Raw genomic sequence first — 27,491 nt, forward strand, 5'->3', positions numbered from 1 at the left:
GGCTCTCGGGGGACAGGGCTGGAGGGGGTTGGAACATGAATTAAATGAACCCGCCGGACACAGGCATGCGGTGCAGTGTGCCTGGAGTGTGTCCTGAAGGCTGTGAGAGCCCCGTGGCGTGGAGAAGGGTCCCTGGTGCCAACGTGGCATGGGCAGGCGGGCAAGGCTTGCTCCGCGCAGATGTGTCCGTGCCTTGCCCTGCCTACATCGTGTCTGTGGGGCCCTGGACATTTCCCGCTGATGTATTTTAAATATTCATTTAGCAGGCAGATCCCGGCATGCCTGAGCCTGACACGGGCACACTGCACACCCAATCCCTGCGAGATGGTGGAATTCCTTCAGCTCTTTCCACATCTTGAATACTGTTGGAGAGAGAGCAAAATAGGAAAATGAGAGTAAAATGAGCTGTTCTCAGCTGTCCTTTGCTCCAGTGCAGGGAAAGCTGTTCTGTCTCACATTACATCTCCCCAGGTCAGGCTGCGATCTGGAGGTGAGCCCTGCCTTGAAAAGTGACGGAGCAGAGGGCTCCCTGCAGGGCTGGGGAAACTGAGGCACGAGCGGCGTCTGGCACCCAAACCACCCCCGAGGCAGAAGACGTGTGAAGGTGGGGTGCTCGCCCAAGCTCTTCGTGCTCGGCCGGGGTGCGATCGTCACCCCGACACCGCCGCGACCCTCCCGTCCCGGGACGCCCCGGGCGCTGCGGGCAGAGCCGGCGCTGCCTCTCCCGGAGCCCGGGGCCGGCGGGATTATCTGCTTAGCTGCACCATCTGTTCCTCAAACTGCCATCATTATGTTCAACTTGGGAAGAAAACGGCCCCTACAGAGAAGCAATTTGTTCGCTGACTAAACCTTTCAGGCTCTCGCCGTCCCCGGCTCCCGCCGCCGCCGCACGGAGAGCTCCGCGCCCGCGGCCGCCGCGCTTCAACAACGCCGGGGAGAGCGGCGGCCGCGGGCCGGGCACGCCGGGGAACGGGCGTGGGGAGGGCGCAGGGCTCCCCTAATCCGATTACAAAACATAACAGCCTTTCAGAGGGGCCGGGGGCCGGGCGAAGGGAGGAGGAGGGAGGTCCATTTCACACCCGACCCCGACGTCTGGGGGTCTCGCAATGATCTCACTGGAGGGGCTTTTCTTCCAGTCGCAGTGGGTTGCTTTTGAAATGTGCTGCGAGGAGATCAAAAAGGAGAAGGGGGCTGCCTGGGAAAGGGGAGGAGAGGGCTAGGAAGGAGGTGAGGTGGGAGGGGATGGCGCGGGGCTGGGGTGAGCCCTGCACCTCAGGCTAGGGGCGACGACTGGAGCCCAGCACCCCCTTGCTGGGCCACCAGCCCTCGTGCCCCTTCTCCCTCTTGCATCCCTCTTCTCCCTCCAGCGTGTCACAGGGACGTGGGTACAGGGACGTGTCCTCCCCTGCCGCCTGAGCGACGAGTGAGGCTGTGGTCCCTGCAGAAACCTTCCCCAGCGCCTGAAGTGGCAGCAGAAACGGGGATGGTGACCCACTTCCCTGTGTCTTGTCACGGAATTTCAGTGACACCAAAGCATTTAATGTGCTGATGTCACCAGTTTTCTGTAACGGACAACGAAAGTGGGAAAAGCTAAAGTGATAGTTCGACTTATATCAAACCAAGAAGTTTTGACTTTTTGCTGTGTTTTAAAGTGACGTTTTATGATCACCTGCAAACAAATGCTTTTCATTGACTTTTTTGCATTTTTTGTTCAGTCAGTTGAAGGAAATCTTCAACAGCAGCAGGTATCAGAACAGGATGGTCCCACCTGAGGCTACTTTGGTTGGGTAGCAAAGCACTTGCCCCAAACTTCACTGTGCTGGCCCTGCACCCCCTGTCCCCTCTGCGTGGGGTGGGGCTGTGGGCCCCTCCTCAGGGATGGTGCTGGCAGCTGGGGACACCAGTGCCTGCGGGAATCCCACATGGTGAGTGCCGGAGTCTGGCACAGCAAGTGTGAAAGTGTCTGGCAGCCACCCCAGGCTCGTGGGAGGTGGGACCCCGAGGTGTGCCCCCACCGGGGACCCCCGGCACATCCACCATAGCCCGTCTAGGAGTCCTCTGGGGCTGTGCCCCTGCTCTGGTTGCTGCAGGACCCTCTGTGGCTTTTCTCGAGCTACCACACTCCCAGGGTGTTCCAATCTGCTCCCAGGCAGGTCTGGGGGCTGCTGACCACACCTGGGACAGGCAGGGGGGGTGACAGCCTCTTTGCAGGGGGATGTGGGGCCGGGGTTCTGGGGGTCCCGGGGCTGCAGTGGCCAGAGGAGCATCTCTCTCACAACGGGGCTGAGTGCTGGGGGCATTTATTTGTTGAGAGGATGGCTCTTCCTTGGCACCAGCCCCTGGTGCAGGGTGATGAGTGGTTAGGGCAAGGCCGGGGTCACCCCTGCACTGGGGACCCCGGTGTCACCCTGCTCCTGCCCCTGGGTGCTGGCTGCTTGGGCTGTCCCACACTCCATCCTCGGGTAGATGGGACAACCCATGAAACCCAGCAAATGGGCATCAGTGTTTAGGGTGCAGGGAAAACTGGGGGGCTTTGCTTTCCTCCCTGGAATGACACCTGAAGGAAACAGCCAGCAGAGCTGGGCAGGTGCTGTGAGAATTCAGGGCCAAATCCTGAAGCTACAAAAAATCCATATATTTTAATTGTTGTGTGCAAAAGTGTCTGTACAAAGTCTTTGCTGCTTTCTGTTCAGCCTCCTGTGCCCATTCCCCAACGCAGTCATCCCTCCTCCTCCCACTGTGTTCCTTCAGAGAGCAGTTGATGGGGAAACTGACGCAAGGAGCAGAGAGGGGAAGAGCTGAGCCAAGCCTGGACACCCTGAGGTGTCCCTGGGAGCAAGAGCCGTGTTGCTCCCACAACAAGCACCAGGATACTGCAGCACCTCTTCATCCTGCAAAGGCCTGGGGACCCCCAGCTGCTCCCAAAACGTTTGGGGCCAGGAGCTGGCTCCTGCATGGGAAGGAGTGTGGCTGTCTCCAGAGCAGGTTGCTGGGAAGTTCAGGCTGCCAGAAGCCAGCGGGCACTGGCAATGACAGACGATTGGTGGTGCAGGACCTCACCGGGGATTCGGGGTCATTACACCAAGGTGCTGATGCCCAGCTCCTTTCCGCCTGCCCTGGGCTCACATCTTTCCTCGGCCACCTGCACCAGAGACATGGAGAGGGGCAGAAATGGGCCCTACTCAGGGCAGATCGGGGCTGGGTGGAGGCAGGAGAAAATGGCCTCAAGTTGCACCAGGAAGGTTTAGATGGAATATTGGGGGAAATTCTTGCATTGAAAGTGTTGTCCAGCTCTGGCACAGGCTGGAGTAAAATCACCATCCCTGGAGGGATTTAACAGACTTGTGGATGTGGCCCCTGGGGACATGGTTTAGTGGTGGCCTTGGCAGTGGTGGAACGGTTGGACTTGGTGCTTTTAGAGGGCTTTTCCAACCTGAAATGAGTCAGGGATTCTCTGACTCCATGACCAGGGGCATTTACCGCAGCTCTCCTGCCCTAAATGCTGCTGCAAGAGGAGGGAGAGCACCAGCGGCTGGGGGAAACATCCAACCCCTGCTGCTGCCTGAGCCCCATAAACCCCCTTTTACAAGCAATTCCCCAGCTTTACCTCCCAGAGGACGGTGCTTTCCAGGTACTGCGCGTCCGGGGGAGATCTCAGCACCTTGGTTTTCAGGACGGCTCCTGCGGACGCCGAAAGCCGGGCGAGGGCGTCTGAGAGCGGGGCGGCCGCTGCCCGGGCTTCCCCTGACATCTAGCGGCAGCGCCGGGGAGCCGGGACCGGGGGGAGCCCAGGCCCCGGGGGGAGCCCTGACCCCGGAGGGAGCACGGACCCCGGGGGGAGCCTCAACTCCGGGGGGAGCCTCAACCCCGAGGAGAGCCCCGGGCCAGAGAGAAGCTCCGGACACAGCGGGGAGCACGGACCCGGGGGCAGCTCCGGCCCCGAGGGGAGCAGGACCCAAGGGGGAGCCCCGAACCCAGGGGAAGCCCCGGCCCCTGGGGGAAACCCGGCCCCAAGAGGAGCCCTGGTCCCGGGGGGTAGCCCCGACCTCCACTGGGTTTGCCCAGCGCTGAGCACCACTGGGCTCTGCCCGGCCTGCCTGATGGGGATGCTTTGCTTTGGGGCTGCTCCTGCCCTTTCCCCCCAAAATCCGTCAATCCCCCTGCCCCTCGCACCCTCCATCCCGTTGCACTGGAGGCAAAACTCACCTGTGAGGCAGCCCCCGAGCGCTGCAAGCAGCAGGGTGAGGGGCAGGGCACTGAGCTGGATCAACGCTTGGTCAGTGATCGTCCGGCTGCCCTGGGCCATCAGCGGGAACACAAGCTCCAGCCTGCAAGCCAGAGAGCGGACAGGCTTTTGGGAGCGTGTTCTCACAGGCTCGTGGCTCTGGGTGATGTCTTCTGAAGGGGTGCTGTCACAGAGGGTGAGTGGAGCAGCCCTGATCTCAGGGGTCGTGGTGGTCCCAGCTCGGTGCATCAAGTCACTGGCACCCCTGATTCTGGCTCCTCTCACCTGTCACCGTAAGTGTCTGCAGTGGCCAGCAGCGTCAGCAGCGTCCCCAGCAAGGCCCCCAGTATCCCCGGCAGCCCGTGGATGTTGTGAACCCCACACGTGTCCTGGATTTTCAGCCTGGAGCGTAGCACGGGCTGGGGAGGGTAGGGAAGAGCTGCTATTGGGATGGGGGTCGGTTGCCCAGGGAGGCTGTGCTGCAGCCCCGTGTTTGCAGGTTTGGGAGCTGCAGGTGGGCCGTGCAGCTGCTGCCAAAGGCAGATGGTTCCCTGACCTGGGATCAGTGTCCTTGGCTGTCCCAAGGTGACTCACCGTGAAGAATCTGAAGCCAAGTGGGGAGATCAGGCCAGCCAAAAACCCTGCGATGAGGGCCCCAAAGGGGGTGACCAGCATCTCCCCAGCCATACCCATCATGGCCATGCCAGCCAGGGTGGCATCCTGGATCTGAACCTGATGGAGCAGGACATGGTCAGGGGAACCCTGACCCCAGCAAGGGACTGGGAGGGGTTGTCTTCCTCAGGAATCAAACTGGTTCTTAACGAGCCTAAGGAAGCCTAACAAGCATCCCCTTGTGCCCTGGGTGTGTTCAGGCTCACCATCCCTGTAGGGCAGGATGTGGGCAGGGCATGAGGTTTGGGTTTGTCCCAGGAGAGGACTTACCATTCGTGGGGTGCTCTCCTCATAGAGGACAGGAGAGAGGATGAAGGTGGCAATGGTACTTGCCACCAGGGAGAAGTAGGTGTTGAGCGCTGCCCAGTTCTCAGCATTGTCGAGGACTGTGGTGGCGGAGGTGAAGCTGGGCCAGAAGATCCACAGGTAGATGGTTCCTGCAAGGAGTAGAACAGGCAGGTCTTGATGCTGGAGTTGATCCCTTGTGGGACAGAAACTTCTCGTGAGTGCTAAGAGATGCAAGTGGCCACAGCTTGCAGCAAGGGAGGTACCAGTAGGACACAGGGAAAAGCTTTATCTAGGAGAGGGTGGTGCAGCCCCATGACAGGTTCCTGGGGAGGTGGAGGACATCTGTCCTTGATGGTTTGCAGGAATCTCCTGGCCAAGACCACAGCCTCACTGTCCTCGTGTTGGTGACAACCCTTCCCTCACCAGCTCTATGACTCAGGTGTTGTAGGATTCGAGCTCCGTACCAACCACAGCGAAGACATCCGACTGGTGCCCCATGTCCTGCTGCTCTTCCCTCTTCCTCTTGTCCTTGTGGGGCTGGTACAAGACCCGTGAAACCATCAAGCCGAAATAAGCACCAAAGGTGTGGACGGTCAAGGAGCGTCCGCTGTCTCTTACCTGGTGAGTACGGACAAGCATCGTGCAGGAAGTGGGGATAAGGGATTTGTCTCTCCAGATGAGGCAGAACGTGACATGAGCAGCCTAAACCCACGGCTGCTCCCTTTCTGGTGGCTCCCCAGTCGGTGACTCACCCCCATGAGACTGAGCAGGATGTATTCATTGAGAGTGCACACGGTGACTTCCAGCAGGGCCAGCAGCAGCATCTGGACAGGGTTTACCCTGCCTAGAACAGCCCCGGTGGAGATCAGAACAGCTGCGGTGCAGAAGTCAGCACTGACCATACTGGGAAGGAGAGGAAAGGTGTGGGACTGGAGCTGGCACTGCCAGGGATGAGCACGGGAGCTGGGGGAGAGCTGAGGGGGGACAGGAGCCGAGGCCACAGCCCAGGCCCTGCATCCCACTGCTCCTGCAAGCTGGACAGGCAGCCAGAGCCTTGTGATGCTGGTGACAAAGGGATGGCTGGGCTTGAGGCAGGTGGGGGCCAGGGTGCAGCCTGGCTGCAGCCTTGGCAGTACTCACACAGCCCTTACTAGGGCGGTACTCGAACAACCCACAGGCCTGGTCCTACTTGTCTGCAAAATCCTCCTCCAAAGCAGAGCCGTGAGTTTTACAGAGGAGGGAGCCAGTGTGCCAGGGCTGGGCTGGGATGAGCTGTCTGGGCAGCAGCAGCTCCCTCCTGCCTTACCTCTGAGCTCCCACGTAAATTTTGCCATTGAGGAAGAAGTAAAAAAAACCCTGGAGCAGAACAGCCCACTGGATGGCGAAGGCTACGATGAGGATGCTGATGGCCGCACTGCCTGGCCCATAGCGGCCGAGGAATGCCACCAGGAGCCCGAAGCTGAGCAGCACTTGGATGTGGACATCCCAGAAACCTGGCAGAAGAGAGGCAGAAGGATGGGTCTGGAGGTGTTGAGGGCAGGCAGCCGCCCTCCTGCCTGCTGGTCCCTGAGGGGACTGAGCCAGGGCTAAGACCCCCCCCTGCTCTGACAGGCTTTGGGGAGCTGAAGACTCACTCCACTGCTGTGTGCCTGGAACCATGGTGGATGATCTTCCTTGGAGATCTGCAGTGGGGAGTGCCAGGCCCAGGTAAAGCCATCCCTGCCTGACGTGGCCCAGTCACCCTTTGCAGGGCTCCCGGTCACCCCATCTGCAAGTGCCCTGTCCAGATATCTCAGGACACTCACACGGTTCACCCCACAGCCCAGAAACCTCCTGGGGTGGCCAAGAGCTGTCTGCACCCACTAGACCAGCATGAAGACGGGTCTGAGATGCCAGCACCCCTGGGACCTCACTGCTGTCCCCAGAAACATCACATCCCAATTCATGGGATGAGGAGAGAGGAAGGATGAGCAGAGAACTGGGACTAGTCTGGTACCATTTGATGGCAAACCAGAGGGTGGGGTACTTGATTCTTGCTTGGGCTAAATGCCATTTACACCCCTTGAGCCGACAGCTGTGGCCCGGCATTCTCCATGAGTCACTGCCTGGGTGGGGTTCCGCGGGCAGGTGAAACCAGGAGAACCTGCCAGCTGCCAGCTCCCTGCCCAGCGGCTCCACTCGCTCCCCTCCCTCAGCCAGGACACTCCGAGGCTCCTCTCCCACTGACCACCTTGTCTTTGCTGCAGAAAGCGAGGGTCAGCCCCTTATCCCGGCGGGAGTTCTGCAGGGATGCCCAGCATGCAGTAGGATGCTCCCAGCAGGGCAGACTCCCCCCAGCCCCTCGTTGGACCCTGCGGTAGCACCCAGGGAGCCAAATCCTCTGGGGAAGGGGCTCAGTGTAAATCCCCCAGCACTGCCAAACCCAGCGGGTCAGTGTGAAGCTTTACAGACCCTAAAGTGCCAGGAGCAGCTGCTGTGCTCCCTACCAGGCATGGGAGGATGAGCCCCAGTTTTTCCTGTCACTCAGTGATCCCCTCTGAGCTCCAGCTGCTCTAACACGTGTCCTAACCCAAATATCCTTCTTTTGGGGCTGGCTCTGTCCAAGCGTTTCAGAAATCCTTGCAGCATGTCTGCTTTACCCCCTCTGGGATGCACCAGTACCCCAACCCTGCAGCTTGATGTTCCCTCTAACTCTGGGGTCTGTGATAGGTCTGCAGCGTGAACTGAGCACGGTGGCACCCCATGCCACCCCCTCAGCAGAGCTGCTCTGCACCCATGGGCGTGGGGGTACTCACGGGGCTGCTGGAAACCCGAGTCCTGGTTTCTCTGGCTGCAGTCCAGCTGTGGGGGGCAGTGGCTGGGGCTGCTCTCGGGGCTGTACCGGGCAAACACGGCGAAGAGGAGGATGTTGAGGATTTGGAGGAGGAAGCACAGCCCGGAGAGCCGGAGCCTCGAGGTGGCTGTGTGTTCAGGCATGTTGGGGGGCAGCCAGGGCAGATGAACCCCTGCAAACGGGGTGCATGAGGAGAACCACACTGGGAGCGCAAACTCCGCCTGCCAGGGTGGCTGCCAGGTCCTGCCCTGTCTCCCACACCTCCAAGAGACTGCCGGGAGCGGGACAGCGCTGCCAACACGGAAACTCGGGACTGGATGCCCTGGCACGCCTCCGCACCTGGCATTGCCACATCAGGTGGCTCAGGCCATTGTGCTGGGAAGTGTGTGGGCTGTGTGGGGTCAATGTCCTTCTCCGCTGGGTGCAAATGGGGCGGGGGGAGGATTTGGGGAGTGGCAGGAGCTGGGGGGGGTGGAATGCATAAGGTTTCTGCCTCTGTGTTGTAGAAACACTGTGGTTTTGGGGACTGGGTCAGGCAGAGGAGGTGGAGGGTGATGCACAAGCGGGGGGGACTGACCCGCTGTGCAGGTGCTGGCTCAGCAAAGTCCCACAAAAGTAGGCTCAAATTCCCTGGTCAGAAGGAGAAATGAGTGTTCAGGGGGCTTTGGGGATGAGGTTTCCTGTGGGCCTGTGAAAGGAGAAGGAGAATCTGAGCCTTGAAAAACAAGAGCAAGGAGCAGAGTCGGGCTCCTGACAGAGCCCATGCCAGGAGCTGGGGGAGCTGAGCACGAGGGGTTCCTTCGCTTTTCTTTGGCTGCCTCTGCTTCTGCAGAGGTGTTTGTATTGCACCAAGAGTGGGTGCAGATCCCAAAAAGGGAGGAGAAGAGACAAGGAGCGGAGCAGTAACACAGTGTGTGTTTGGGAAGTGACTTGGGTGACTCCTTTCCACAGCATTGGGCCAAATTCTGAACTCAGATAAGCAGTGGTGGGCTGGGGTCATGCCCCGATGCCATCGGGATGGAGAGGGGGGATGAGTCACTTATGGGAGCCCCTGCAAGTGTTCTGCTTCAGGCTGTGGTTTTGTGAGGGCCGAGGACTGTAGCTGCTGCCTTCACTTGGGAAAAAGGTGAGAAACACTCAGCTCGTTTGTGGTACCGCAGAGCTGGCAATCAGCATCCTCCAGCCCGGAGCTGCTGCTGGGGGAGAAGAGGATCTGCTCCTGCAGCCGTGGGCACAGGAAGTGTGAGGGAGGGAGATGACAGACACTCTGCAGAGCCATGGACGCAGCAGATAACGGCGGGGAGCTGCCAGGGAGGAGCTTGCAGCGCTGCTGCTGCGGTTTAACCTCCCGCTGCCCGGGGAGAGCAAAGCTACGGGCACCGCTTGCTCGTTAAAATGAGCCAAAGCTCTGAGCATTCTGAGCTGGAAGAAGGCTTCCAGTTCAGCCTGCTGGCATCAGAATTGATGCCCCTCCTTGAAAAGAGGCTGGGAGCAGTGGGGAGCAGGTGGGGGATGAGGGCCTGGGGTCTGAACGTGCGCCCTGGTGCCTCTCTCCCCGGGGGAGGCTGCTGGCTGTGCTGTGCGTGCCATGGTGGGGCCAGGATGGTGCTGGGGACAGTCGCTGCTTGTCTTGTGCTTCCTTCGAGAAGAGCTTCCTCCGCCCTCCCAGATGGATCCTGGGGGAGGGAGACGTTGCGGGAGCCCAGAACACAGCCCCATTGTGTGCCTGTGTTTTGCTCCCGGCAGCGTCCCGGCCCGAGGTGATTATGGGGAAGTCTCTCTGATGCCTTTTCAGAGGGCCGGGTAAGTCCAGTGGGACTCCAGTGGTGGGACACCCCCCTTGCACAACCCTCCAGAGCCTCGAGGGATGGGAACTTCATCCCGGACAGGGAGAGGAGAATAAAATTAACCCTTGCGCTGATGTCTGTGGGATCAGAGAGCAGCGTCCCAGCCCTGGGGGCCAACGCCGAGGGGAGGCTTTGCCAGCCCAAGAGGCTGCTGGAGCCCGATGCAGAACTGTCGTTTTCCCTGAATTCCCAACGCCGCGGCCTGCAGATAAAGGGATGTTTGTTAGCCGGGCACACTGTGTTTTGCCGAGCAGAACAATAAAGAGAAAGACACTCACAATGGGAAATTGTGCTTCCTCCTCCCTGTGCGCTCCTCGGGGAGGTGTTGGAGGGAAAAAAAAAAAGGAGAAGAAAGCGGGAAGAGACAGTGACAGGGCAGGGAGCGAGGGCACGGCCGGCACCATGGGAGCGGGCATCAAGGGCCCGTGGGGCCACGGGGCTGCCAGGACACCGCCCGCCCCAGGACGGTGACAGGGAAGGGGCTGGCTGGGACCACCTGCTCGCCACCTCCCGTGTCCCTGTGTCCCTGTGTCACCTCTTCCCAGGAGCCTCGTGGCGCAGCTCTGGCCTTCCCAGAGCCCTCGGCCCCACCATGGGGTGTTGATGACGGAGACGGGAAGCAGCAGGAGCTGGGGCTGCACGTGGGCTGGGGGCTTTGGATGGGAACAGCGGCTCCCCGAAGGACGTGTCTGGGGACGGTAAGAGACTGGGGGTGTGCCAGGAAGGAGGGTTGGCACAGTCTGTGGGGTCGGTGTCCTGCAAGCGGCTGTCCCCTCTGCACAGTAAATGTCAGAGAGCCCCCACGGAGCAGGGCCACATCCTCCAGGCCCCACCAAGGGTGGGGTGTGTCCCATTGCATGTGCCCAAACCCTGCACTGCCCCCAGGCACCGTCCTGCCCCCGGCTCTAAGGATGCACAGGCTGCTCCTGTTCGGCTGCCTCTGGCTCCTGGCAGCACCCCCAGCGTCCAGCATCTTCCAGCGGCCAACCGGGACCCCAGGTAGGGAGCAGGGCCTGCAGGGAGGACGGGGCACTGCTGTTTGGGGTCAGTGCTGGAGGGGGGAGGTGATGCTGGGCGGGTCCAGCCAGGGCAGGGGCTGAGCTGTGCCTCCTGAAGGTGCAGGAGAGACGAAGAGGAGCCAGGATGAGTGATGGAAACCATCAGACGCTGGTGAGGGTTGAGGGATGCTCGGGGAGGTGTTGGGGGGACGGTGGCAATCGGTGCTGAGGCTGCCCGGGGGGCTGCAGCCCCGCTGCGCCTGCAGTACCTGCTGGAGCCCCTCCACCCTACGGTGCACACGCGGCGCGGTGCCACGGCCACCCTGCCCTGCGTCCTGCGCGCCCTGCCCCGCAACTACCGCGTGAAGTGGAGCAAGGTGGAGCCGGCCAACTACCGGGAGAACATCATCATCATCACCAACGGGCTGTACCACAAGAACTACGGGCCGCTGAGCCCGCGGGTGCGCCTGCGGCACAGCCACCGCTTCGACGCCTCGCTCACCATCACCGATGTGGCGCTGGAGGACGAGGGGCGGTACCGCTGCCAGCTCGTCAACGGGCTGGAGGATGAGAGCGTCTCACTCACGCTGCACCTTGAGGGTGAGGTTGGGCTACGTCCCTGGGGGAGGCGGCAGGAGGGGGAGCCTCAGCCCCACTGGAGGTGCGTGGCTCTCTGCCTCCAGCTGTGTCCCCCATTGCACCGCCCTGTTCCCCAGCCTTAAATTCAGCACTGAACCCCCAGGGATCTTAAGTCAAAGCCTCCTCGGGGAGAGCATCGCCCTCACCGTGTCCCTGTCCCTCCAGGAGTCGTCTTCCCTTACCAGCCCAGCAATGGACGCTACAAATTCAACTACCACGAAGCCAAGCGAGCCTGCGAGCAGCAGGACTCCCGCCTTGCCACCTACCAGCAGCTGTACAGAGGTGAAGCATTCAAAAAAATTTCCTCTTCAGCCCAAAACCACACCTGTCTGGGTATGGGGAGGAGGGAAGTGCCGGTGCTGAGCTGCCTCTCCCCCCTCAGCCTGGACAGAGGGTCTGGACTGGTGCAACGCCGGCTGGATCCTTGACGGGACCGTCCACTACCCCATCATCAACTCGCGGGAGCCGTGTGGTGGCCGCCTCCTCCTGCCCGGTGTCCGGACCTATGGCGCCAGGGACAAGCAGAAGGACCGATTTGATGCTTTCTGCTTTACCTCTGCTCTTCAAGGTAGTGCTGCGGTCCCCTGTCCTTGTCACAGCGTCACCAAGCCCTGCTGCCCACCCAGATTTGCAACAGGGCTGGGGTTGTTTGCAGGGGAGGTGCTCACCTTCGGTGTCCTCCCCCATCCCCAGGCCAGGTCTACTTCATCCGGGGCCACCTGAACTTCAAAGAGGCTGGGCAGGCGTGTCGCAACCACGGGGCTGCCATTGCCAAAGTGGGACAGCTCTACTCCGCCTGGAAGTTCTCACAGCTGGATCGCTGTGACGGGGGGTGGCTGGCGGACGGCAGCGTCCGGTACCCCATCACCACCCCCCGCGAGCGCTGCGGGGGCCTCCCCGACCCCGGCGTCCGCAGCTTCGGCTTCCCCAGCAAGGAGATGAGGACCTACGGCACCTACTGCTTCGTGGGGAAGTAAGAACACTGGGAGGAGAGGTGCGCGGTCAGCGGTGGGACACCAGTCCTCATCACCCAGGCAGAGAGCTTGAGGCAGGGTAGGAGGGGGGGGTCTCCCAGCGATTTGGGGTGGTTCAGGCACCCTCTGGTAAAGTGATAGAGCTGGATTTGGGTGCTTGGTGCATCCCCTGATGGAGCAGGTGCCCGTGTCCAAACCTGCTGTGAGGCTCGTGGGGTGTTTGGGACTTACTGGAGAAGCCGGAGCCACTGCTGGACCAGGAAGGGGGGTCTGATCCAGCCCCCAGCAGACAGCACAGGCTGCCCATTCCCCACCCCCGGTGAATCCCTCGCCCCATCCTTGCTCCCCACAGCCATGAGGACTCTGGCTGGTTGCTCTGGCTGGTGCAAGTGCACAGGACTCGGGCTGGGCACTAACGAGTGTGACTAATGGTGTGGCGCCATCTCAATTAATAAAGCAACAGCAAAACTCTATGGCAAAGGCATGCACTTGCCTGGCTCCTTCCCCTGGGACCATCTGGCGTCTCCACGAGGGGAATTTGACAGGGACTTTCCATCCCCGGCGCCCTGTCCGGGGGTTATCTGTGTTCCGGCCACTTCACTTTGGAGTTTTACGGATGGTGCTGTTCAATACAGCCCAGGAGAGCTATAAAAAGCCATGGACCTGGCACAGTGCAGGGGGAATCACAGCATGGGGAGGTGCCCTGGCACTGGTGATGTGCTGGCCCAGCCCCATGTATTTGCTGGGAGCAGTGTCCCAACCCAAGCCCTGGCCAGTGCCCGGTGCTGCTGGGATGTGGGGGCACTCTGGGTTGTGTCTCCCTGCTTCTGTGGCTCCTGGGGACATCTGTGTGCCCAGGCTCTCCAGTGCTGCCACGCTCCAACTGTGCAGCCCTGCCAGTCACATCCCTGTGCCAGGTCCCCCCAAATAACCAGTCACCACTCTGTGCCACCTGTTTACTGGTTTTAATACCCACAGAAGCACAGAGAGGGGGTTTGGGCAACACGCGCCCACTCCAAGCCTGCGGCAGCAGCTTCTGCCTTTCCAGGGAAGTGCAGAAGCCCCCCCACATCTCAGGATGGGTGCTGAGCTGCAGCAGAGCTTGGATGTCCCCATGTCGACCCCCACCAGGGTGTCACAGGATGAGGACCCTCGGGGTAGAAGTGGGAGAAGATGGCTGGAGGTGATGCTGGCACGTCCCTGCCATCCCCTGCCCGTGGTGCCCCCCTTGATTTCAACTCTGTTGTGACTCTGGGAACAGAACTCCTGTTGTGCTGCATTTTGGGCCACTGTCGGTTCCTTTTGAGGGGGTCTTTAATTATTAGGATTTCTTTGTACAGATATAAAACAAACAAGGGGGCAGACACCCAACAGTGAGGTTTCGTGCCACGTCGGGGTCCGTGCCGGGGTCCCAGTGCCGTCCCCATCCACACCAGCTCCAGGGCCTGCGGAGGTGCTGGCTGCTGCCCCAGGGACTCACTCAGTGGCTGGGGGGCTGAGCCAGGCCTGGGGGGAGACAAGAAATCCCAGGTGAAGGGAAAGCGCCGTGCGCAGGTGCTGGGGGGGGTCGGGGGGAGCCCGTCACTCACCAGGGCGACAGGCCAGCTGGGGTGGCTCCCACGTGCCGTCCTCGCGGCAGCGGATGACGGGCGAGCGGCGCGGGGCGAAGCCGAGCCGGCACTGGTAGCGCGCGGTGGAGCCGATCTCGTAGCGCTGCTTTGGTTTGCCAAAGGCTCGGGCGTTGCTGAGGGCGGGGGGGGGCCCGCACTGCACTGCAAGGGGGGGGCGGCTCATTGCGGTCAGCCACGGGGGGCCCCTCCAGCCCCGAAAATGCCTAAACGGGCTGAGGGTCCCACGCACAGGACTCGTCTCCCTGCTGTGGAGGTGGTGGGGAAGCCCCTCTTTGGGGCGGTGGGGGGTGCAGCCCCAGCCCCCCAGCCTGGGCACAGCTTACCCAGTCCCATTTTGCAGGTGTAGGAGAGGTGGTAGTTGCAGGGCACGTCGCTCCACTGGCCCCCATCGTGCCACACGATGACCACGCAGTTCTCCCCGGAGAGGAAGTAGCTGTCGGGCTGCCCGGGGTGCCAGTTCTCGTAGAGCTGGGGGGACAGGCGGGACGGGATGCACGGGGCATCCCAGCACACCCCTTCAGTGTGTGGGGGGGGGGTTGCTGCGCCAGCACACGCCCATCTGCAGCCTCCTGGCTGTGACATCCCCGTCGGGAATGAGGTCCCACCTCCATGCCCCTTGGCATGGCCGCGGGACCCCAAATCCCAAGGTCTGGCTCCCCTGGGGATGCTCAGCCCAGGTGAGGCAAGCGACTCTGGTTTGAGAGCATCAAAGCCCGGCCCCGGGGCTGGACCCCGGGGCTGGAGGAGGATAAGGAGGTGCCGGGCGGGGTGGTTCCCCCGGCGGGGGCACACAGGGGTTGGCAGCCCCACTTACCAGGGGGCTCCCGTCAGACCACTGGAAATCCCCCTCGATGGTCCGGTCGTTCAGGCCGATCCACTGGTACTCCCTGTACTGGTCTGGGGGACAGCGGGTGTGTTGGGGCGGGGACACATCCAGGTGCCCCAGCACCACCTGTCGGGGGAGTCTGAAAGGGTGCTGGAGGCTGAATTCGGGGAGATTTGCGGTCTGGGGGTGAGTGGGATGTGGGGGTGTCTCTCGCCCTTCAGCGGGAAGGTGCTGGGAGGTTTGGGGACAAGGGGAGCCCCGAAAGGGACATGGGGGGCCCCTTTACCCCTCACCCCCGGGGAGGCGGGACGGGGCTGGCCGGGAGAGGGCGGCAGAGCCCCGGGACCCGCCTGTCCCGCCTGTCCCCGCCTGTCCCCGCCTGTCCCCGCAGGTCCTCACCTGGCTCTGCCGGTCTCCTCCCCTCCCTGCAGGTCCCGAGCTGTCCCTGCAGGTCCCCGCCTGTTCCCCCGGCCCCCACCTGGCCCTGCCGGTTCTCGCCTGTCCCTGCAGATCCCTGTAGGCTCCCCCTGTCCCTGCAGGTCCCTGCATGTCCCCACCTGTCCCTGCAGGTCCGCACCTGGGTCCGCCGGTTCCCACCTGTCCCTGCAGGTCCCAAACTGGCCCTGCAGGTCCCCACATGTCTGCGCCAGTCCCTGCCTGTCCACACCTGGCTCTGCCGGTCCCCACCTGCTTCTGTAGGGCCTTGCCAGTCCCCGCCTGTCCCTGCAAGTCCCCACCTGTCTGCATCAGTCCCCACCTGGCTCTACCAGTCCCTTTTCTGGCCCAGCCAGTCCCTGTAGTTCCCTGCCTGTCCCTACGTGTCTCTGCAGCTCCCTGTGAGGTCTCTCACTGCCCCTTCCTCCTTCACCCTCATGTCCCTTCAGGCCTCTTCGCTCTCTGTCCCATTCCCACAGCACTTGTCCCCTGCTCTGCCTCCCCTTGCCTTCCCCCCCTCCCTCCAAGGTTGATTTCAGGCAGGTTATGGCTTTGCCTTCAAATTTACTTGCACACTTCCAACCCTCTGCTGGTCTGTCTGCCCATCACTGGATCATGGAATTTTGTTGGAAAAGGCCTTGCCAGGTCGTCAAGTCCAACCATTCCCCCACAGCCAAGGGCACCACTGTCCCCAGGTGCCACATCCACAAGTCTTTGAAATCCCTCCAGCAATGGGGACTCCCCTGGGCAGCCTGTGCCACCATTTCCATGAAGGAATTTTCCCAATATCCAACCTAAACCTCCCCTGGTGCAACTTGAGGCCATTTCCTCTGGTTCTGTCCCTTGTTCCCTGGGAGCAGAGCCTGGCCCCCACCTGACTCCACCCTCCTGTCAGGGAGTTGTAGAGAGGGAGAAGGTCCCCCTGAGCCTCCTTTTCTCCAGGCTGAGCCCCCCCAGCTCTCTCAGCCTCTCCTGGTGCTCCTGCCCCTTTCCCCAGCTCTGTTCCCTTCTCCGGTCACATTCCAGCCCCTCAATGTCTGTCTTGTTGTGAGCAGCCCAGGACTGAGCCTGTCTGCTGCCATGCCTCTCCGTGTCCCTCTCCATATTCTCACCTCTCTATCCATGTGTCCACCCACCCATGCACCAGGCCTGGGCTCTACCCTGGCTCTTTGCTACTTGTTTAAAATTTGCAGCCCAGCACTGAGGGTCCCTGGGCAGAGGTGGAGGGATGCAGCAGGGTCTGGGTCATTGTCACATACCATTGATGAAGTCCTGCTCTTCGGGGGTCAGGATGGTGGCCAGGTGCCCCCCGTAGTGCCTGCACTGGGTCTCCGCATCCTCCCAGCTCCTCCGAGTGGGGAAGTGCTTGTAGCAGGCTCCCTGGAAGCTGTCCCAGCCGGGGCTGCACCTCCGCAGTGCTGAGCCATGGCGGGGAGCAAGGAGGGAGAGAGGAGAGGGTCAGGGTGATGGAGCCCAACTCACCCCAAGCTCCTGATTTCCCCACATTTCTGTCTCCTGGGCCGCTGGTTCGGCAGCCGAGACAGCAGCAGGAGCTGCGTAGGGACGATCCAGTGTGGCCACGGTGGGACCCAGGGGACTCACGTCTTTCACAGCTGCTGCCTCCGTAGCCAGGCAGGCACAAGCAGGTGAGGTGGGCGCCGTCCTCCACACAGGTCCCTCCGTTCAGGCAGGGGTTGGGGACACAGCCACCTGCAAGGCACACGCAGCCGTCCTCACCGCAGAGCTCGGGGACTCCTCAGTGCCCAGCAGTGCCAGAGCCTCATCCCTGCAGTGTCCCACAGCAGCCAGGTCTCTGAGCTGGCTCCTGAGGCCACCAGCTCTGGGGCAAGTGAAGGACTCAGGCGCACTGTGATGTGCCCAGAGCCATCCCACACTGCCCTTCCACCACTGCGTGTGAACAGCTCAGCAACCCCGGCCCAGAGCTGGCCAGACCTAGGCCTTTGGCCTCCCCTTAGGGCACAGAGATGACAGCTGGATGCTCTCATCTCCTATCACTGGGCCCATTGCCACACCAGCCCCTGGCCCGCTCCCTCTGCCCTGGGCCCTGGAGTGACGCAGTCATTGTGTTTTGGGAGGGGAACATGCAGACGGTAAGATAAACCTCCTGGCACTTCCAGCCACATGTTCTCGGCCTGGCAGCAAGGTGACTGCACGCCCGTCCCTCTGGTGTCACCTCCAGCCTGGACAGGGCTGATAACTCAGCCGGCACCTTCCCCGCCCCGCACAGCCCCACGAGCCCGTCACAGTCATTGATGCACCCAGAGCACATCGTGTGCTCCCAGCCCAGCTCCAGAGCGTGATGAAGGGCTGCTGCCAGCGCCAGCCGAGCGGAGACTCAGAGTCCTTGACCCTCTCCAGCCTAATGATGCCCCATTTTATGGCCCTCGGCTCGGTGTCACCCTCACCCATGGGAGCGTCACCTCCCCGCGAGGTGCCAGTGGCTGACTCGGGATGTACAGCTCATCCCCAGCAGACTGAGGCACGGAACAGGATGAGTGATGGAGGGCCCTAATGTCACATGGCTGGCTCTTCCTGAGCATCTGTCCTTGCCAGGGCAAAGGCAGCCACCCCGCGGGCTCTGGCCACTTTCCGCAGAGCCTTCTCTGTGCCACGGGACTGGGCAGGGCTCTGCTAGACCAGGGGGGCCCCACATGGTCCCCTCTGCTGCAGCTGCCCTTGCAGGGAGTGGGATGGGGCAGAGGTGGCAGGGGCTTGGCTGCAGGACAGGAATCAGAGCTGGGATCGTCCCAGTGGGGGGGCCAGAGGGTGGGGCTGGTGGGTGACACCCACCCACAGCAGGTCGTGTTCCCACTGCTCACCCATCTCAGCCCCCATGTGGGGGGACTGGGGCTCAGGTGGTGGGGGACGTGGTCCACAGGGGACTGCAGCGATTTCAGGGTGCTCGGTCACTGGGAGCTGCACAAGGCAGGGTGGTCTTGGTGGGGTTCTGCACCCCGTGGCCCATCAGTGTCCCCCATGTCTCTCTCCCTGCTCATGCCATGCAGCATCCAGCCCTCATCCCTCCTCCCGGGGCGGTGCAGGAACAGTCAGTCCCAGGGGGGCCACATGGAGGGTGCAAAGCAGCCATACCCCTCCCAGACCTCACAGGGGTCCGTCCCATCCACCTCATTCCTGGGGACTCGCAGGGCCGGGATCGGGGGATTAGTTCGTCAGTGGGAGAGGCGCATGGGCAGCAGGCGCAAGGACGAAGGGAAGAGCTCGCCGAGATGCTTGTTCTACAAAGCTTTTAATTCCCTTTATTAGTACCACGGTTAGTCAGAGCAGGGGCTGGGGCCACCTTTTGCTTATTGGGCTTTTTCATGGAAACAGTCATTAAAACACTTCACAGAAGTAGAAAAGATTTAAGTGCATGCAGAGATCAGACCAATTTGTTTGACAAATATGTGCTTCTCCAGACCTGTAACCTTCCCTTACCCAGCTGAGGAGGAGAGAGAGAGAAAGAGGAGAGATGGACAGACGGACAGACAGAGGGAAGCACAGCGTGAAGGAAAGGTGTTGGCTATCTCTAGTGCCAGAGAGCAGCCAGGAGGGCTGCACCGAGGGCAAGGGTGGCACGGCAGGGACCCTGGGCCGAGCAGGCACCCGCCCCGACGCTGGCCCGCTCGGTGGGCAGGGCGGGCAGGGGCACAGCCGTGCTGGGGGCTGGGTCCCCCAATGGGGTCCCCGTCAGGACCACCCCAGAACTGTCAGTACGGGGAGAGGTGAGGCCATCCCTGAGGGTCCCACCTGGTTCTCCAGGAACGGCTGCAAGGAAACCCTCCACGGTTGCAATGGAGGGAGCAGGTTGCTCTTCCTCCTCCTCCTCCTCCTCCTCCTCCTCCTCGGAAGCTGCAGCAGGCGTCCCGCGGTCAGCGCCCGGCGGTGGCGGCGCAGCCTCCTCTCCTCCCGGGGCCGGTGCGCTGCTGCTGCCAGGCAGCTCTGCGTGCCACGGTGTCACCGCGGGGACAGTGCTGCCGTCCCCCGGGACCCCAGGCGAGGGGAGCCACACGGCTCCCGACTGCTCCTCCCCCTCCTCCTGCGTCTGCGAGGGCGCGGGAGGCAGCGGGGACGCCGCGGGGCTTTCCACCACGTCTCCGGAGAGCTCGGCGTCTTCGGCGGCAGGAACGGGGGTGCTCGCCCCGCCGGACTTGTGACCGCGGCGGGGTGTCCCGCCAGGTTCTCGGCTCTCTGTCGAGGTGGCAGAAGCGGCACTGGTTGGCGATGTCATACGGTGCCCAGGTGCCCCAGGGCTGGCAGCGTGGGCCGGCCGCCCCAAGGCGTCCCGAGGGCGGTCGGGGCGCTGTGTGGGGGCGACGGGGCTGGGCGGCCGAGGAAAGCCCTCAGGAGGCTCCGTGTCACCTGCTGGGGCACCGGTGGGTCCCTCTGGCTCCAGGGGCTGGCTGGGGTCTCGCCCTCCGCCCGGGCTCTCCGCCGATGTGCTGCCAGGGCCCCCGCCCGGCGCTGCTCCCTGCTCTTCCTCTGCAAAGGGCAAGGCAGAAAGGCAGTGAGAGGCCGGCGCCGGGAGGCAGCCGGAGCGCGGGGCTGCGGGCACCGGCATCGCCTGCCAGCACTGCCAGTCTTGCTCGCACAAAGGTGCGCGGGGAGATGGAAGTGGCCCCGAGCCTGTGTGACACTGTCCCCTCTGAACCGGCACGGCTGACTGAGCTCTGGCCCGGCCACTGCCAAGCCCAGCCCCGGCTTTCCTGTGGTGGGGGCCATGCTCAGCCCCTCACCGCTGCACCTCGCCTCGTGTCCCTCCAGCTGCCAGCTCCCTTCTCCAGTTCCTTGCGCTGCTAAACCATGGTCCAGCACAGACCCTGTCCACTGGACTCCAGCCGAGGGACACGCGGATGTCCCCGTGCCACTGCACAGCCCTACACTGGTGCCCCGGCCATGGGTGCCGCCTCCACGGGAAGGATGGGGACAGCTGGGTGACCCGGGCACCCTCAGGTGCCTCTGACCTCTCCTTGCAATCCTGGTGCCTCCATCCTGTGGCTGCTCTCTGTGTCCCAGCCCTGGCAGCACCACAGCAGCTGCTTGAGCCACGTGTGTGGGACAGTCCCTGCCCCACTGTCCCTGTCCCCCCATTCTCCTCTGCAGGGGATGGGCTCCCCAGCTTCACACCGCAGCCTAGGGGGACACCTGCCTCAGGGACAGCCAGGGCTGTGGGGAAAAGGGAGGCAGAGGTGGGGTGACCTGAGGACACGGAGGTAGCTAGTGGGGGGTGCCGGGCCCCTGGCCCCAGTGCGTCTTCAGGGGACTGGCTCGGCTTTTCCAGCTCAGCGTCCTCAAAGAAAGGGACGGCGTAAATAGCCCCTCGCGACTCAATCTCCACTTGCGCTCTGGGCAGCTGCAGCTCCTCCAGCTTTTCTGCCACTGTGACAATCTCCTGGAGGAGATTCTCCTCGGGCTCTTGGGCTTGGTATTTTCCTGCAGCCTCAGGGAAAGAGTTTGTCCCTTCTGTGGGCAGAAAGAAAGTGGGATATTACTGCCCTGTCCTGGCTCCATGGCAAGCAGAGATGACCTCACCCCAGAGCAGGTCTGGAGCCTTGGCACCCCAGTAGGGACCCAGCTCTCCTCAGTCTCCCCTTCCCCCTCTAGACAGGGTCAGTACAGGGGAGGATCAGGCCCTCCCAGGTGCTGGCAAAGCCAACAGCCCCAGTAGGAGCTGTGGGGCTCAGCAGCACAAGGTGGGGCCAGACCCTAAACCCTGCATTCCCCTCCCTGTGGGGATCCTTCTCTACTCCCGGGGGGGAGGGCAGACGTGCACGGGGAGTTAGTGGGTTACAGGGGTTGTGGAATCATGGGACGGGTCCATCCTGCCTAAGCCACGTCTTTCCCTGCTGAGAGATGGCGAAACTGAGGCACAGAGATGCACAGCATCCCCATACCGTGAGCCCCCATGGCCCTGAGCGGATACACAGAGATGTGGGATCAGGCAGGAGGAGTGGAGGGACAGCTCTTCTGCCTTCTGTGCCCGTTATCCCTGCCAGCCTCTGTCCTTCCTCATCGCTCGCAGGCAGTGCCATGCCGCTGCCCACAGGTCTCCTTCCTGCCCACCGCAGGAGATATCGCCCCAAACCAGCCTGGCAGGCTGCATCCCACAGCCCCAGGGACCCAGGAGTGCCTCCCAGGCCAGCAGCCCTGGGGGATGAACCCTCTCGGAGCCGTGCCCACAGAGCTCATGCAGACCGACGGTGCCATGCAGGACATCCCTGTTCTGTCACAATAAAGTGGCACGAAGCACTGAGGACATGCAGGGCGTCCCTACTCTGCCACAAAGTGTCAGCATGCACTGTTGAGACTACGCAGAGCATCCCTCCTCTATCAAGAGGTATCAGCATGCAGTGTCAGGTCCATGCAGGTTATCCCTCCCCTGGCACGGTGTATTGGCATGCAAGGCACCCCTATCCCACCACAGCAGGCTGAGACGGAACCAAACACCCACCCCCGCTCTGCCCCGACAGCGCGGCACCCGGCACAGAGAGCACGCAGGGATCCCACCACAACCCCGGCCCCGCAGGACACCCCGGCTCTGCTGCACCCAGCGCACCCGCCGGGCACACGCACCCCTGTCCGGAGGCTTCCCGAGGCCTCCCACTGGTCCCTGCCTGGGAGCATCTGCGGGCCAGCGGTGCCCCTCTTTACCTCGGAAGCAGTACGCATCGTATCTGCTCTGGGCATCGGGGAATCCCGTCTGGTTGCGGAAGAGGAAGATGGTTTTGACGCCCGGCAGAGCCCCACCGCAGCGCTCCCGGGGGGTGACGATGGGGTAGCGGACGCTGCCGTCGGCCAGCCAGCCGGGGCTGCAGGCGTCCAGCCCCGCGTTCCAGGCTGCGTAGAGCTGCCCCGGGCTCGCCAGCTCCGCGCCCAGCGCCCGGCAGCGCTGCGCCGCCTCCTCCAGCGTGAACCTGTCTGGGGCCGTCTCCAAAAAGATCTCCCCTGCGAAGAGAGGAAGGAGACGGGCGTCAGAGCTGGGGAGTGCGGCACGGGCTGCGGGAGCCCCCTCACCTCCTCCACTCTCTGCATGACCCCAGGGGCTGGCGTGGAGAGGGAGACTCCGGTGTGTGGTGGCACACCAGGGGCTGGAGGAGGCCTGCCTTCCTCCCTCCTTCCTACCTGCTTCCCTGTCTGCTTTCCTTCCTGCCTGCTTCCCTGCTTCCCTGCCTGCATCCCTGCCTGCATCCCTGCCTGCATCCCTGCCTGCCTTCCTGCCTCCCTGCACATGCACAGCCACAGCGCAGGCACGGCTGGAGCCCTCACGCCACGTGGGATTCCTGCCCTTGCAAACGGACCTGAGACTTTGAAGCGCCCGTGAACGGGCCTGCAGAGGAGCAGGTCCATGCCCTGCACGGTGCAATCCATGTGTGGGACTTTTCTAAGGAGAACTGCAAGCTCTGTGGTGGGGCTGAGGAGGGCTGGAGGCTGCTGCCCTAAGGCACGGCACGGGTCAGCCCCCACGACTGCACTGCTCTCCCTGTCCCAGCGCGTCGTCCCCTGCACACAAGGGACGTGTCCCTCATCCCTGCCACCTGCCTGGCACCACCCAACCAACCCCACAGCAGCTGCCACCACCGGTGGGGAGCCCCATCAGGATCCAAAGGAGGGTCCAACCACCCCCATGCACACGCAGCCAGGCAGGATCTGCAGCCCTGCATCACATGCAAAGCACGGCACGAGCACAAACCCCACAAACCCCAAACCATCACACACAGCATGCTGCTGCTCTGGGGCAGATGGCTGTGGGCACACTCCAGCCCGAGCACTGCCTGCTGCAAGGGAGAGAGCACCACACCCCACCAGACTGAACCAGGAATGCTTTAGGAAGCAGCACAGCAAGTCCCCGCACCCGAGAGACAGCACCTGCAGTGCAGGGCAGCTTTTACACTTGGGTTTACAACGGGTTACAGGGGCGAGTTAGTGTGAGAGCAAAGGCAGAGGAGGGCAAAAGATGGCTGGCAGCACCACGGGCACCTGGGAGGTCTTCAGCATAGCAGTACACATCGTACATGTCCTCCGGGTCCACCACTCCGTAGTTCCTCACCCCGGGGAAGCCGTTCATGTCCCCATAACAGGCCTCACGGGGTGTCTGGATGGGGTACCTGGGGCAGGAAAGCACAGGGAAGGGCTGGTGACTGGCGAGGGAATGATGGGGTGAGGCCATGGGTGCAAGGCCCGGGCAGCTGTGGTGCCCACCTGACGGTCTGGTCGGCGATCCAGCCGGCGTCACACTGCTCGTAGCCACCCAGGTAGGCAGCATAGAGCTGCTCAGGGGTGGCGATGCTGGCGCCGATCCGGGCACAAGCTTCCTGCGCCTCGGCAAAGGTGTAGGCGTAGCGCATGGAGCCCTCCCGGTAGTGGAACACCACCCCTGGGGGCAGACACGGGCATGGGCAAGGGGCTTCACAGCAGCCCCCACCCACATGGGTGCAGATGCACCCAGGGGGGCATTTGCTGAGTCAGGAGAGGGCCCCGACCCCCCCCAAATCCCACCACTCCCCACCTTGAAGTACCTTTGACTTTGACATGGAGGATGTCGTGGCCGTCCTCGATGCCATGCTGCACGTCACAGCGGTAGATGCCCGAGTCGTTGGGGCGCAGCTCGGTGAGCAGCAGGGAGGCGTTGGTGTAGCGCTGGTGAAAGATGGGCAGGGAGGCGCGCAGCCGATAGTCCTCACTCACTTTCACCCTGTCGCCCCGAGCTACCAAGATCTCCACCTCCCTGCCCTCAGAGATGAAGGTCCACTTGACCCGGGGGGTTCCCAGGACCGCCCGGCGGCCGCCCGTGGCAGCAGTGGGCTGGGGGCCAAGGTAGGTGATGAGGCAGGGGATGGTGATGTCGCCTGCCAGCACAGCGTCGAGGGCTGGGTGGCGTGGGATGGAGACCTGCAGAGCCTTGAGGTCCTCTGGGTGGGAGAAGAGAGGAGCCATAAGCAGGACTGGTGTGGGGCCCCCCCGAGACCCTCACGACAGGGCAGCAACGGGGCAGGGAGTTACACAAATGTGGGCGATGGTGCCGAGTTACCTGTGCCATCTCCGGGGCCAAACACCTCCGGGACCACTGTGGGGACAAACACCCAGAGCAGCAGCAGCAGCGGGAGGGCTGGGGCCATGCTCTGCCCTGCAAGGGGGGAGCAAAAACCACCAGCTGTGCTTAGAATCCATAAAAGCATCAAAAATACCCCATCCCTGCATCAGGGGGAGTGTCTGGGGAGATCCCTCAGCCCATGTGTGTGGGGGTGGGGTGATGCACGCAGCATTGGGGCACAGAGGGAGAGGTCAGCTCTGGCACGGCCGCAGAGTAACCTGGACCCTTGGACAGTGGAGAGGAGAGGGGAGAAAATGTGCCCTGGTTCACAGGAGGTAGAAGACAACATGAGCAACCAGGACCATTGGCTGGGAGCCACTGGGTGCCATCCAGCCCCTCTGACCTCCCCTGGGAGCTGGGTCCCCTGGGGACAGCAGAGTCCAGCCTGGCCCAGACAGCACAGACGGCCTGAGCCCAAGCGCCGGCTGCAGTGGGCAGGGAGGCGATGCCAGCACGGTGCCACCGTGAGAAACCTCAGGAAGGGTTTGAACAGTGGCTGTTTGGTCAGGAAAGAGGTGGTGAGGGAGGCGAGGGAGCCAGCAGGGCACACGCGGGTGCTCGCTCTGCTGCACGCACGTTTCGGCGCGGGTGTGCACACGCGTGTGCGTGCGCTTGTGCACGTGTGCGCTGCCAGGGGCGGCCACGGAGGGAGCTGAGGTCAGCGGGCTGCCGGGGGGACAGCCCAGAGCACACAAAGCACGGGGCAGAGGGGGAGGGAAGGAGCAGGACGGCTTCTTTGCCATTCAGCTCACGCTGGAGGCTCCCCGCGCGCGGGCTGGGAAAACCGAGGCTGACCAAAGCAGCCATTATGTCCCAGGCCTCTCTCAGGCTGCCTGGCACAAAGGGCTCTCACCGGTGGGCTGGGGACCAGCGCTGAAAGGAGAGCCCAGTGGCCAGCACCACCATCACCAGCCCTCTCCGGGAAGCAGCACAGGGGGTGACGGGCATGTCCCAGGGGGGCTCCGGCTGCCCTTGCTGCTCTTGCAGCCATCCAGAGAGGACGCTGATGCTGGGAATGTGGGGAGATGTCCCTGCTGGATGCACTGCTCCAATACCCCCTCACCCCTCTGCAGAGGCTCCTTGTGGGGCTCGAGGCTCCTCAGCCTCCCGGGCCAGGGATGCATTGTGCCATTCCCTGGGAACAGCGCACCCTGAGGCTCGCAGCAGCTTTGTAATTTATGAGCTCTTTGCGCTGTATTGATCCCAGCAGCCACAGAAGCAGCTTAGGCAGCTCCATGTCCAGTCACTGGCCACCAGGAACAGCCTGACAGGAGGCTGTCCTGGTCACCTGCATCCCTCCTCAAGCAGTGTTCCCAGAGTGTGCCCAGGAGACCACTGCTCTGGGGAGGGGGTGTGAATACAGCCCTGGGCACCAAACACTGTGCATGCACACCCCAGCACCAATTACCATGGACACACAGCCCCTGGAACCACGGACACACAACCCTGGCACCACACGCCAGTGATGTACATTCCCTGGCACGCCACACCATGAACACGCAGCCCCTGGAGCCACGGACAAAAAACCCTGGCACCACACACCATGAACATACAGCCTCTGGCATGACACACCACGGATGCACAGCCCCTGGCACCATGGACACACAGCCCTGGCAGCACACACCAGATGCATTCCCTGGCACCACGCGCCATGGGTGTACAGCCCATAGCACAGGGCACTGTCCGTGCACAGCTCCTAACACCAAACTCTGTGAACTTGAAGCCCCTGGCATCACACGCCATGGGCATCGACCATCCTGTGCAGACCACAAACGTCCCCTTCCCAGCAGGAGCTCAGCAGGAGCAGCCAAAGCTTGATTGCCCAGGACCTTGCCAGTGGTGCCAGGGCCAAGCCAGGGGCTTTCTGTGCTCCGGACGGATATTTTGAATGCAGCCCCATGGTTCTGGACCAAGGGACAAAACCCTCCTGCGTGGCAGCCGTGGCCAGGCTCCAGCACGGGGGCTGGTGCCACCCCCCGGGCAGCCAAGCGAGGAAGGCTTTTGTCACAGGCACCTTTTCTTCCCGTCCCCAAGGCGCCATGGTGGCGCGGACAGCAGCCCTGAAGCCCTGGGGAGGAAATCCAAGTGATAAAACTCCACAGGAATTGGGCAAGCTGGAGTATCTCATTCCCTCCTGTGCCCATCCCTGACTGGACTGGTGTGCTGGCACTGGGAATGGGATGTGGAAAGGGTTAAACCCAGTTTTACCCTGCCCATGGGGGATGTCCCGAAGTCCTGGAGTCCCATGATGACAATAGATGCTCAGACGTCAAGTTTGGGGTTTGGGGTTGGATTTTTGCGTTGGGTTTTTTTCCTGTTTTCCACAAATGGAAAATCTTTTGACCCACACGTCATGAGGGAAAAGCTGGGAGCAGGACTAGGGAAGGGCAGCCAAAAAATGTTGAATGGGTATAATGGCAGCAACTTGTGAGGCTCAATGGTCCCAGAGACCTCAGAGCTCAGGAGCTGCCAGGATCAGACAGACACACAGGCACGCACGCACGTGGCAGGGCCTGCTAACCTCCATTTCTGTGGGAAACCAGGTGGAAAATGGAGCTGAAGTCTATTTTGGGACAGGAATGATCTTTCTTTCTCCCCGGAGCTCGGCCCTGCTTTCAGATCTGGCTCCTTGAACACAGGACCTGCAGGATCTGGGGCTGCAGCACCTGGTCCAGGGCTCGATGCAGGAGATGCTGCGAGTGGCTGGCCGGGGGGGGGGGGTGTCCCTTTTCATCTCCGGAGAGGGGTTTTCTTCTCCGCGGCCCCTTGTCCCCTCCACGTGATGGTTGCTCATCGCGGCTCCCAAGGTGCCCTGGCAGCCCGCAGCGAGCTGGAGGAGGGGGGAGCAGAGCGGTGGCTTTCCAGGGATGCTCAGCTGCAGAATGAGTCAGCAGCCGCCGGCACAGCCTGGCCCCGCTCCAGCCCCATCCCCACCAGCAAAGGGCTCCGGACACGCCGCTGCCGCCCCGGACGGCGACGGAGCCGCAGCCCCGGCCGCGGCCACCGTTCGCACG

At 62.5% G+C, this 27,491-nt stretch overlaps 3 protein-coding genes across 3 annotated transcripts; 1 reads left to right on the top strand and 2 right to left on the bottom strand.

Moving 5' to 3' along the window:
- Positions 1-3,076: 3,076 nt before the first annotated feature.
- On the bottom strand, positions 3,077-8,161 carry RHBG (Rh family B glycoprotein; the record flags this gene model as incomplete). The annotated part of the gene is made up of 10 exons (XM_082298577.1): positions 3,077-3,142; positions 3,608-3,681; positions 4,207-4,328; positions 4,511-4,644; positions 4,820-4,957; positions 5,168-5,334; positions 5,650-5,803; positions 5,938-6,088; positions 6,492-6,678; positions 7,981-8,161. The coding sequence occupies 10 exons, from the start codon at positions 8,159-8,161 to the stop codon at positions 3,077-3,079; spliced, it is 1,374 nt and encodes a 457-aa protein (XP_082154703.1).
- A 2,363-nt stretch (positions 8,162-10,524) lies between these two features.
- HAPLN2 (hyaluronan and proteoglycan link protein 2) lies at positions 10,525-12,479 on the top strand (the record flags this gene model as incomplete). The annotated part of the gene is made up of 6 exons (XM_082298759.1): positions 10,525-10,579; positions 10,751-10,864; positions 11,113-11,463; positions 11,668-11,784; positions 11,885-12,070; positions 12,196-12,479. The coding sequence occupies 6 exons, from the start codon at positions 10,525-10,527 to the stop codon at positions 12,477-12,479; spliced, it is 1,107 nt and encodes a 368-aa protein (XP_082154885.1).
- A 1,477-nt stretch (positions 12,480-13,956) lies between these two features.
- BCAN (brevican) lies at positions 13,957-24,502 on the bottom strand (the record flags this gene model as incomplete). The annotated part of the gene is made up of 13 exons (XM_082298578.1): positions 13,957-13,982; positions 14,066-14,248; positions 14,431-14,575; positions 14,922-15,004; positions 16,628-16,786; positions 16,971-17,078; positions 19,137-19,868; positions 20,586-20,849; positions 22,038-22,331; positions 23,364-23,491; positions 23,586-23,760; positions 23,903-24,295; positions 24,415-24,502. The coding sequence occupies 13 exons, from the start codon at positions 24,500-24,502 to the stop codon at positions 13,957-13,959; spliced, it is 2,778 nt and encodes a 925-aa protein (XP_082154704.1).
- Between the last annotated feature and the right edge of the window lie 2,989 nt (positions 24,503-27,491).

The sequence above is a fragment of the Coloeus monedula genome, assembly GCF_965178545.1.
Source record: "Coloeus monedula genome assembly, chromosome: 29".
Lineage (NCBI taxonomy): Eukaryota > Metazoa > Chordata > Aves > Passeriformes > Corvidae > Coloeus > Coloeus monedula.